The sequence below is a fragment of the Pomacea canaliculata genome, linkage group LG6, assembly GCF_003073045.1.
Source record: "Pomacea canaliculata isolate SZHN2017 linkage group LG6, ASM307304v1, whole genome shotgun sequence".
Classification (NCBI taxonomy): domain Eukaryota; kingdom Metazoa; phylum Mollusca; class Gastropoda; order Architaenioglossa; family Ampullariidae; genus Pomacea; species Pomacea canaliculata.
Genome location: NC_037595.1, coordinates 16,507,205 through 16,519,712, shown reverse-complemented (window position 1 = coordinate 16,519,712; position 12,508 = coordinate 16,507,205). Strand labels below are relative to the sequence as shown.

The 12,508-nt window shown below is 38.9% G+C and overlaps 1 protein-coding gene across 3 annotated transcripts in view; it reads right to left on the bottom strand.

The window, feature by feature from the left end:
* Positions 1-12,508, bottom strand: part of LOC112566806 (E3 ubiquitin-protein ligase rnf213-alpha-like) — a 206,149-nt gene that overhangs the window by 49,132 nt on the left and 144,509 nt on the right. For all 3 annotated transcript variants that reach the window (XM_025243173.1, XM_025243172.1, XM_025243175.1), the window contains exons 58-62: positions 11,135-11,317; positions 6,623-6,753; positions 3,757-3,952; positions 1,087-1,314; positions 50-260 (exon numbers count right to left, since the gene is read on the bottom strand). In XM_025243173.1, the coding sequence (XP_025098958.1) occupies positions 50-260; positions 1,087-1,314; positions 3,757-3,952; positions 6,623-6,753; positions 11,135-11,317 (949 nt within the window). The remainder of the gene's footprint in view (positions 1-49; positions 261-1,086; positions 1,315-3,756; positions 3,953-6,622; positions 6,754-11,134; positions 11,318-12,508) is intronic.

Genomic DNA, 12,508 nt, shown 5'->3' with positions numbered 1-12,508 from the left:
GCTTAAAAAGGATTAAAACCAAGAGAAGGCAAAAGTGAAATCCTCTGACCTGCTTCGTGTGAAGTATCAAGAAGCTTGAGGAGAATAGTAACACGATGGGTGGCACGGGAAGTACCCTGATCCCTGACAAGAGCCACAGCAGCTTGGAGACACGAAGTCAACAGGTCTTGTATTAAAGTCATGTCCAGACTCTGTTCATGTTCTGCTATTCCAGGGTCTGAGTGTTGTTTGCTTGTGTTACAATGATACAAATCCATCTCCTGATCATAGGAAAATGAACTTATGGAATATATTGTATAACATAGGAAGCAGCTGAAGATGTCATATAAAAATAAACTTTTTTTCATTTTGAAAATTGGGTAAATCTTATCATGGAGAAAATAAACACGGAAATAAGCATACTTCAAAGCAACACTGATGAAGCCTTTGACCTTCCTGTAGAACAAAATATTAATGCACCCCAATTCTGTGAAGATCAAATGGCTGATATTTTACATAATTTCATTTAATATTCCCTTACTATTCACACATCGCCACATTCTGTTCTGTCAGATTTAATCTTTCTTACATAATGAGATTTTAAACTTGGCCAGGTTTTATAAAAAAAGTATTTTTATCTCTTTATTTGTTTTTGAAGCTTCCCAAGATATTTGTCCAAATCAACTGAATGCCTTAGAGAGGTTTTCAAGAGTTTATCTAGTCTTCTCAAATAAATCTACTCTATTTTCACAATAATAAGTCTGGTAGTCTAGACATATAATGTCAAGTAATTCTACCTAGGAAATTAAAAAAAATTCTCATTACATTATCTGCAAGCAGATCAAAAAGTCAAGGAAATCTAATGAAAATCCAGGAAGCCTCTTGAATCATCTGACACTGAAAAATCTGTTAGCAAAAACCTTGATCGACAGACTATTGCAAATCTCATCAAGCATTTCTCAGTTAATTCAGTCATTCAATTAAAAAAAAGTTATTGGTGTGATTTTTTTGGAAGGTACCTAAAGAACATTGCACCTGGTCTTACAGATTATACTGTAATCACCACAAATAGAGAAATAAATAAAAGTCCCAAAGTAAGATAGTAACCTGAATATCACCAGCAGGCTGTCCTTCATGCCACCAAACATTGCCATCTTGACCATCAGGAAAGTACATCAAAGTGGTGTTATGACATGTCACGAAGCTTCTCCAGACAGCATTACCCACAGGCTTCAGCAGTCTGGATGGGGCGCTTCCTTGTAGCAGGTCAAGAGAAGGCATGGGTTTCTCAGGGGTACGTAAATCATCAATATGCAGACAATGCCAGTAACCACCCTTTAGAAAAAAAAGTTCAAATATGCACTCTGACAATCATAACAATTATGTATTTTACTCTCATTTACATTTAAAATGAATGTTTTATAATCTACTGTGATTATATATTCATTATTTTGTGTTCTTGTGTGAGCCAAAGAAAATTTTCCATTCTTGCCTACAGTACAATAAAACTTTATTCATCCACAAGGGCAATTCAAGATAGTGCTCGTGCTAGATAATATATATACACACACATACATGTTGAAATAATTTCTCTTTCTCACATGCACATATTCCCACCAACAGTAAATACAGTTGGTGACCTTAGATAACCTCAGGCTAATGCAAGATCACAGACAGTAGAGTTTATCAAATGAATGGTATATGGAATGAATGAATTGCAGTGACAATTAGTTCTGCAGACAGGTATTGCCTATGTCTTATTCAGAAAATAAAGACTGATTGATGAGCTGATTGATTGATGGAATAAATGAAGCTGTGCCTAACTGGCATGACAGCTCTCATGCTTTACTACTGTTTCTAGCTATGGTTGTAACTTCAGTTGATATGCAGTTTGTGCTTGTGTGTTCATCAATTAACTTTCATTCTTTGTTGCCAGTTTCAGCCATTACTTTTTCAGCTTTAGCGTTCCATACATATTGTAACCACATGAACCTCTTACTGGAGTATTTTGCTAGCGTGCAGTTATTTTAATTATGACTGACTTTGTTGTACATGACAATTATTCTGGTTTCACTCTATCCTTCTCCAACTTGGTTCCTGTTCCTAGATTTATGTGCGTGGGTATATATTTGTGTGTGCATGTGTAGCTATTATTTGTGTAAACACCTTTAAATATGAGCATGTGTACTGTGTGTGCATGTGTAAGAACCTTTACCTATGTGCATGTATATTATATGTGTGTAGTTTATGTGTATGCATAAAGAGATATTGTTAAGCTGATTGCTTATGTCACAATGCATTGAGGTTACAACTGCCAAAATTTGCTGTAGAAATATTTTTATTATTTATTATTATTCGTGTTGTTGCTTGGCAATTCCTTTACAAAGAGTTCATGGGCCCCACACAGGCTGAAAAATAGGCCCCTTAAGGGATGTTAGGTCCAAAATGTCAAACACCGGGGATGCGGAGGTGGAGATTTGAGCCCGACTGGAGAAGGCCAGCCAGGCCTTCGCCTCACACAGAAGCACATGGAAGGAAAAAAACATCAGTCAGAAGATCAAGCTGAGAATCTTCATGTCAAATGTGATCAGCACCCTCCTTTATGGATCAAAATCATGGAAGATGACCAAAACCATCAGTAACAGACTTGACGTCTTCCAAAACAGATGCCTCAGGCACATACTTAACATCTTTTGGCCAAATACCATCAGCAACGAAGAACTCCATCGAAGAACTGAAACCGAGTCCAAATAGCCTTATTTGACAGCATGGAACGGTTTATATGGCCCGCTACATTCAGCTCGGCTCATCTTCAGCCACACTGTGGAGTCATCTGTCGAATATGTTTTGTAGTCTGCTTCCTTATTGCAATGCTTTGACTGAACACAATCCTTGATCTTCAGCTTCTCCTACAAAGTGAAATCAATAACATGAACACCAACTTCCAAGTCTGCATTCCAAAAGTAGTTAAGTTTCACTAGATTGAAAAAAAAAACAACCCTGATTACTATAATTTATCTTACAGAACACGAGGTTAAAATTTCGATATGAGATAAATTGCTAAGGACTATTATAGGATTAACTGATTATAAAAATTATTTGAAACAGTAACCTTTTGTGTCGAGAATTTATACATATAAAATACCTCATGTTACCCATGCAGCGTCTTCCTAAAGTAAGCACATGCTACAAGCGGAAGTACAAAGTGATAAAACAATGGTTCGGCTGAACTATACAAATTAAACTAATACAAGAAATCACGATATCGTACATAAAGTTTCAACTAGTATGAATAATTAATGTTATAATATTTGACAGAATGTAAGGGCACATTTCTCACCTAATTTGTAAATTCACTGAGAGTGCCATGACCAAAGCCCTTGTTGCAGGTGGAATCCTATTAGGCGGCGAGTCCAGAATCCCACAGATGGTCAGCAAATGCGGGCGCAAGGTCACACGGGAGAGCAAAATGTCCGACATATGGGTCATTGTTAAGTGTATAATGGCTAAGCACATTGGGCGTTGGGTCATTTAGGAGCGCTATTGCCCGGTATTGAAACCGGTATTTTTACCCCTCCTCCCATGCGGGGCCCTTCAAAATCCAAAATCTCTTGCAGGCAAGGAAAAGTCTGTTGAGCTGAAAGATCTGCAATACTAGTCTAAATCCTGACAATCCCGGTCTTTTATCACACATTCTGAAAGAATTTCAAAGGAAGAAAAACGTACTAATTCATCTAAAACTAATTTTGAAACAAAATTTATGAATTGAGCACGAACCAAAAACCCTGTAAAGCAGGCACCAGCCACACGTGGCAGCTGGACAATGAAGACAACATGATGCTGGGATGAGTTAGATGGCCGCATGTCCTGTATGCAGTATTGAGCGCTCTTGATGAGGTTCTCATGTCCATCTCCACAATCACTCTGTACCAATAGCAGCTTGTGGTCCTCATCCTGATTCATGAAGAATGTCCTGACATGCAGATGTAAGAAAAAGCATGTCACACAGACATAAAAGCATCCTCACATTGAGACATAGGAAATGTCATAATAATTAAAGCCTTGTGGCCCTCTATCTAGTTCTTACAAAAGAGGGTTATGGAACCATTTTTTACCTTCCAAGGGCCACTTGTATATTTTCTTCTTCTTCTTGGTCCTATTCGCCCCTAGTGGAGCATAGGGCCGCACTTGGATATTTTATACTTAATTTTTTTTTTCCCCCATAAAGGGCGAAGGCTAAATGGAAAAAAGCGTTTTTACCTCTCATTAATAAAGAATTGTCATCGTCGTATCATTCACAGACCATACTAAATAATCACCTTGAAAATTAGTTTGCTATATTTGGTCAATGTCATTTTACCAGTGTGTTAACACTTGTGCAACATGTACACTCTCTGCCTGCCTGGTTCTTTCTGTCCTCTGAGTCACTGCAATACAGGCTGGAATATACTATCTTTATTATATCTATCTTATCATTCACTCATAGGTGTCTTATCTATCCCATAATTGGTGTTCCTAAGATGGCCATCAAAATTTCCATTATTATTCTGATTCACTTAATATAGATTTATATTTGTAAGAAAAAGCTCATAGTTTTGCTGAAGCCCATCCCTCCTGTGGCTGGACATTCCCCACCCCTTGTCATGCAATTTTTAAGCCCTCTCATGACTGTTGAAAAAAACTTTAAAAATAACCCTTCCTTGTCTTTGGCCGCCACTTAATCACTTCATGATCTAAGTCAGTGGTTCTCAAAGTGTGGTCCGCGGGCATAAGTCATTCATGGCTGACAGTCGTTAAATGTCAGCAAAGTGATGTTTAAGTGATGTATTTCTCGCATTATCATTTTAATGACAAAGAACGAGGTATAAGTAGTTTTATGTCAACTTATTACTATACTACTGTCACAGAAGTACATTTAGTTTTGAATTGTAATGAAACAAATGCGGCAATTTAAATTTGAAATTCATAGTACAGAGTGATTTTTAGGCCTTGGTGGTCCGCCATATTTTTTACTCGAGTAAAGTGGTCCCCGGTCCAAAATACTGAACCACTGATCTAAATGACCCTGGAGTGGGTCATGTAGCAATTAACCAAGTTTTCTTGCATGAATAGCATGTAAAATGCAGAATTGGGTTGAAAACACTATTCCCTTTTGCAAACACAACAATCACAAAAAAGTGCCTGTACCCTTGGAGCACTGGTAGTGTCACCACCAACACTCGTTTTGTTTGAAGGTCCAGCTGTCAAGTTCCTCTGAGTACTTCCTCTCCCCTCACAGAGTGAAATTGCCTCTAGGTGGATACACTTTCCTGCCAAAGCATCTAATTAAGCAATCTCTTCACCCTACTTCCTGCAGCGCGAGAGCATCCTTCCTTCACTTTTCCTAATTTTGAATGCAGGAAAAGTATCATTGCACTGTGTGGGTGTTCTGGTCTGCTGTCAAGTAGCTCATGTACTCAAAATTCCTGTTCTCTCCCATTGGTCATCAGTTAACTCTTTATGTAGAATTGGGAATTAGAAGAGGTAAGTGTTAGGTATAAGCAGTGTAGGAGTTAGGCATGTGTAGGAATAGGATGGAAATGGTTTGCATATATAAATCTATTTAAAAATTACATACCTGTATATGTGTGTGAGAGACTCAGCAATTGTGATACATTTGTCCTCATTGTATGAACGAGAATGAATCTTTTGTTGTCTTGTACATGTGAACTAAGCAGTTGTGGAACAAAGAGAACAGAGAACACATAATACTGTGAAACCATGAACTGAACAACACACCAAAGAAAGCACTCTCTTGGAAAAAGCAGGGTCTTTTGTGAATTCCAAGGGGGGGGGGGTGCAGTAGATGGAATACATTGTGAGATATTAGAATAGATAGTATACCATTGAGTAAGAGAATTCTAATGGGAAATTCTTCAAGGGAACTTCCGTCCTCTCTCCTAGAAGATGAAGGGACTGTTTGACAATAGGGCTTATAGAAGTGTTACTAACAGACAGTCCAGCTATAGTGTTTAGTCAGCTATGTAAAAAAAAGAATGAAGGGTCAGTCCTGTTACATTTGTATAGTGATAGTGGCACATAACTATATATATAATAAACAGAGAGTAGAAACCTAATTGTGCACAAAGTTCCCCACCTAAGAAAAAAGTAGCAATGTTTCTTTGTATGTTCAAGTGCATACATAGATCGACCTCCCATCTATCCATCTGCACTCAAGGCCAGTCAATCCTTTTTTCGATCTTTAGAGCTTTACACAGAAAATACACATGCAGCCATGTCAAGTTTGGGTGACTGCTGGACATAAAGATCAAAAACCTAAAACTTAGGATCTGTTTTTTTAATTTTTGGAAACATAAATCTACCTATTTAAGACAACTACAAAATACAGTGCTGGTTCATCACTATGGCAGAATGGACATTGCAAAAAGTGTTGGTGTGTAAAATAATAGAGCTCTTGGTAGTTTTGTTCAATTATTCCTAAATTTAATCCATTCATTTCTAAATATAAAGGGAGGGTACTTCATGACTTGTAAGAATCTTGGAATGTTTGATGATCAGTGTTTCACAACTGTGAGACTTATAAGCCTGTTTGCTAGATCTGTTAGTTGGACTAGATTATGCTAAAACACATTGTGCCACCTACTCTAGCTGCTTGCGATACTGCTGTTCTGTGTCAAGCGACTGAAGTGACAGCAGGGTGACACTTGCAACTGGTAGGTGGTCACAGAGGTTCTGCCTCTCCTGTTCAGTCAACAACTTGGCATGCGTAGTCACCTGAAAATAGCAAGTATACCCATGCATGCAATAGCACACATTTACACATACAGACACATATTAAATCCTAAAGCTGCGTTCTTCATGCTTAGATGACTACAATAAAATGTAGTTTACAGTAAAACACATCTGACATTTATCCTCCTGAAAATCAAGCTGAAATGTTGGTCACAATTTACAGACATCTTCAACATTCATAGCACTCAAAATTGATGTTTCTCCCTATCAACCAGTACATTTCTTGTGGACTCATGCATCCAGTCAACTAGATTACATAAATACCTATTTCAACGATGTTACTTATAATGGCCTGTCAACTTTATATTAGGCGGCCACTTCTAAATGTCACATTAATGTTTCAGCATGTTATTTGTAACCACAAGGCACATGTTTTAGTACACTAACTTCAGTATGTAGTCATCTGGTGACTGCTAACTCGATGCCTGCTGGTGCTACCACAGAGAAACAGTATAATATGGTGTACCAATGTCAGCAGTTTTGATGCAAATTTTTTGAGGTTTTGTGCAATTGACTATCCTGATTTCAAATATGAAAAAGATTTTGCTCTGAGATAAGCAGAACATCTCGTTACCACAAGATATGTCCTTCAGTCATAATTTTGATTTGCTATGTTTACTTGAAATGTTTTGGACATCAAATCATTATTTTCTGCATGACCTACAGTTTTTATTTCCTTAAGGGATGCATCCAATTCAAGCTCGTCACACATAAAAAGCAAGCAACTTCAGCTGTCAGTCTGAAGACGTTGCTATGTAAACACAATTAGAAATCATAAATTCATAGCTAGACTGTTGTAGAACATTTGACCTACAGTCAAATCTCCCTACTATGCCACCCCGCTACTATGCCACTCTCGGTATTATGCCACTTTTGCTCGGTCCCGACTATAAATTCAATGTAAAAAAAAAATTACTATGCCACCCAGACTCTCGCTACTATGCCACTTTTTTGTGACTTGTTAAAAGACACAAGTTGTGAAATTCCGCGCAGTGCTTCGATTCTATACTGTATGGTATGTGGGACATTGCAGTTAGGTGGGATGGAACATAGCACGCACACAGGAGGGGTGAGAGCTGGCAAATTGGGGAGTGTGGTCGCTGGCCGGTGACGCCACCGGACAGAGGAAGGTGTGAGGGGTCGACTAGCGACAGGATGCAGGTGCGCGGATGTGGTTGAGGGGTGGAGGATGAAGAGGTGAGGGAGAATGAGAGGAGACAGCTAGCGAAGCGACGATTCTTAAGAGCTTTGACCAGACCTGGCAAAGGCCTCCTGTCTCTGACCGGCCCGCTCGCCAGTATATATACTATACATACAGTATTAGGTAAAAACTGATTTTAACTATATTAGTCCGGCCTCTAAAACCATCCCAATTGTCTCATGCAGAATATTACCCCCTTGGAAAAATTAATTGCCCACCCCTGCTTTTGGACTGACGGTAACTTGAACAAATAAAGCCGTTTTTACGAACCCTCTCTACTATGCCACTCTCGCTACTATGCCACTTTTGCTCGGTCCCGGTAGGTGGCATAGTAGGGAGATTTGACTGTATATATATAGCTCCTTCTGGAACCTTCTACTTATCTGTGCCTTTAGTATATAGGCACGTCTTGTGTGACAGTGGGGATCGTGTTAGTGATACAGTCGTATTAGCGAAGGCGAAGCCAGACCCATGGACCCATCAGAAAAATGTTCTTCTGCCAATGCTTAGAGATGACGATGAAGTAAATAGGAAGGCAGATGTGGACATAATAAAAACCATTCACCAGGCAGCATGGTTGGGTCTCAACAAGCAATTCAGAGAATTTCGACCTCCCAAACTTAATGGAGAATGCTCAAACGCTGCAAGACTTACTGCCATCAATAGAGGAACTCAGTCTGGAACCACCTCTCACAAAGCACCTTTCAAACGAAGAACTCCAGCAGCTTGTCACTCAGCTCTTCATCAGTCAAATACCTTGCAACTCTCAGGGAGTCAAACACTTGTGCCAGAACAAGCGAGTGAGGCATCAAAATCAGTCTATGGGACGGATGTAAGAGATAGTGGCACTCAAGCTGTCATCAAGTGAAGAGACTTTATGCCATCATTTTACATTAAGCAAGATTTTCTTTTACCATGTGTCTAGAAATTAAAATCATGCAGTGCCTGTACTGTTTATATTTATTGTCTGAGTGCAAATGTTATCAGAAAGTGATCTTTTCTCACAGTTATTAAATGCAGAACTTTTGACAAAAAAAATGAAACATCTAGTTTTAAAAAAACCATGAATTTTGCATTTTGGAGGCAGAAAAGGGGACGTGTTCTGCTCATTCCAGATTTCTTTGCTTTACATTTTTTAACTCAGAATAGCTGGTTGTACATAACCCCAAATGTGCCTGTTGATTGGTTACAATTCATTTGATGGTGCTATACCCTACTGTACAGTATTCCATAGACTAAACTCTTAATCCAAACTGGCAAGTGTGCTTGATGAAAGTGTACTTAGAAGAGCAGAGTGTACTTGACAAAATTGTCACAGTTTGCTTAGTTTGCCTGGATTCATTCAATGGGTCAATGAGGTTGTGATTGGAAATATGATATAGTTAGCAAAATCAATAGCTGCTACTGATGCTCTTTCCATCCTGGTGACCTCGGTTTCGGTTCTGTTGTGTGGGAGATGACCGTTCTCTACAGTTTCATTTTCACCTTCAATCAGTGGAATTGTGTGACATAGTTCTGCTTCAGACAGATCGTATGGGTCTATGTGAATCTCTGTGATATACCGATTTGAGAGTGAATTTTCTACGAGTGTGGTGCCTACAGGCAGTAGTTGTGACTCTGTGGTCTTCTTATACTTTTATCAACATTTATTTTTGTTTGTGCTTCAGTACCCAGTCCGCTGCGTTTCTACGTCATTGTACATTGTTGTCACTGATGACATCACCGCATGACGGAGTAGAGACCGAACTATAACACTGAACCACAGCATGCTGAGCTTTTGAACTGTGTATATCCAACACCCGGTTACTGGCAATTGTTGCCCTTTCCGTCCATCCGACTAAATCTCGTGTGTCTTGTGTCACGTGTCATGGTACCTGTCTCATTGTTTATCCACTACCGCTGTACTATCATTGTAACATTGTACTGTCAACATGAATGAGTTATCGTCATCAGAGGTGGTCATCGTGAAGTTTGATAGTGTGGCCTGTATCGGTCAGCTATATACCGGTCACAGAGATACGACCACAGTGCATGTAGCTCAGCACTCGTCAAGAGGACTGAGGACTGTACTGCAGGGCCAAGCACCTGATGATCTTACCCTTCATTTTTCCTACAATGCCCATGCGAACACCTGTTTTTCCTTCTCCTGATTTGTGGCCCTGTGTTTGTGAGTAATGTTCATGCGCTTTGCAGCAGCAGATCGTCTCTCACAACTGTGGTCCTTTTAGCCGTCGGATCGTTTGATACTAACTTTCCTTTTGGTTTTCTACAGCTGCTAATGTGGATTTTATTGGTGTACCTTTATGTAAAATTTCGGCGCATTGAGCGTTTCTCCATGATACGGATTTTGCGCGTTATAAAACCCCATCATCATCATCATACTGTATATTTTTCAAGTATCTGCTGTGTTAGACGAGGCTGCATTTTGAGAACCTGAGAGTTGTGCCTTAAATTCCTGCCAGGAATAGGAGGGTAAGTAATTTTGACAAAGATTTTGGACACTATTGGAGGAGAACAGGGGTGAATGCATAACGGGAGGTGGGGTGTGTCAACCCTCTTCCACAGTGTTGAATCTTTCATCCACCATATGCCAAACATTCCACATCAGCCAGCATGGCTCCCTTGATCTACCATGGGCCAAGCATCCCACTTACCAACAAATACAGCACCCATCATACGCTAAGTTCAACAGGCCTGATCACCAGACAGCATTGCTGACCAGTCAGACCTGGGCTGGTGCCTATGCCTACTTCTACCATATTTACTTATCTATGTCACCTAAAGCAGTGGTTCTCAAAGTGTGGTCCACGAGCATAAGTCAGGTGGTCCGCGGCTTACAGTCGTCATATGTCAGCAAAAGTTATATTTAAAGTGATGCTCTCCTCACATTAACATTTTAATTACAAAGAACGAAGTAGTTTTATGTCAACTTATTACTATACTACTGTCACAAAAGGACATTTAGTTTTGAATTGTAATGAAACAAATGCGGCAATTTAAATTTGGAATTCATAGTACAGAGTGATTTTTAGGCCTTGGTGGTCAGCCATATTTTTTACTTAAGTAAAGTGGTCCGCGGTCCGAAATACTTTGAGAACCACTGACCTAAAACATCAAAGCAAGGTCTCACAGTGAACATCTGACATCTAGAAGGATCTCTACCTGAGCCATGATCGCCCCATTGGATCCATTTTCCAGCATCTCCTGTAGGTATTGTGTCAGATCTTTATGCTGTTGTTCCTCGTTGTACACTTTACTCCACTCCTCTTGTTTTGCCCTAACCACTGCATCAGGTGTGGCACACCACAAAAGCTGCTTTTTGCTGTCTTGTAGCACCTGGTCACACTGGTATGCCATTAGAAATATGAACAAATACAATGTGCACACATGCTCTCAATACATATCACTGAGTGTTATTATAAACTAAAAAGCATTGCCAGCTACAATTATCTATCCATCCATTTCCTGACTTAACAAGCGCCAACCAAGTGATCACACATGCATAAAAATATCTTTATAGATCTTATGAAGTAGACATTTGAGGAACCTCTTATGCATAGCAAGGCCAAAGATCTCTTTGCTGGTGCTGTGATCTGCTCTTAAAACTGCCTGTTCTTCTGCAACCATCTTTTCCACCAGTCATTTCAGTCTATGCAGTCTGATTTTTAACATGTTTGCAAGGCCAGGGTGATGGGAATTTTATGATTTCGTTCAATTTATTTTTCTGTATGTTGTGCCTTCAAAAGAGTTCAAAGTTAATCCTCATGATGCCTGTTAATATCAGTATGAAACTTTACTGCCATATTTTATGCTGAATGTGGAAGAACTTTTCTCAGTTTCCCAAATTTATTAGACTCAGAGGCCTAGATTGAAGGTTGAAAATGCTGCTATCACATGCATCATTCATTATTTTGGCCTGAAACCAGATTTTCAATCAAAGTTTGAAGAAATTTGATGTGCATTTTCCATTTTATCTCATCACAATCTAGCATATAGATTAAACACTGGCTATTACTATAGTGGTGCTGTTACACTATAAAGAATCTAAAAAGAAAATCCCTACAAAAATGATACACTCTCTTATCCACCTGATACTCGAGGACAATATTAGAAAACACAGCTGCCCTGATCAGGTAAGCAGAGCTCAGCTGCAATCTTTGAAATTTAGATATTTTTTGGTGCATCAAAATTTTACATATGAATAACAATAAAAATGTTTATACATGTGGCTAATAGCAGTTGTACATTTAACAAATGATGAAGTTGATAATCAAACATTAGAAACTTGATTTTTTACAAAATCTTTCTAATTACATTTTTAATGTACACTTTATTAAATCTTTCCTTTTGTTATATATATGTCTTAAGCTACTGCTAACTTAGTGATGCCTATAGCTTCTTTCTTATTATGTAATGGCTACACCATTTCATATTTTCATTATGTCTTGTAATATCTACAGATTCTATCATGATTTTTTGCCTAGGTGTCTACATTTGCCATTTTCCAGCACCCAGTCATGACTACAGATCTTTCCC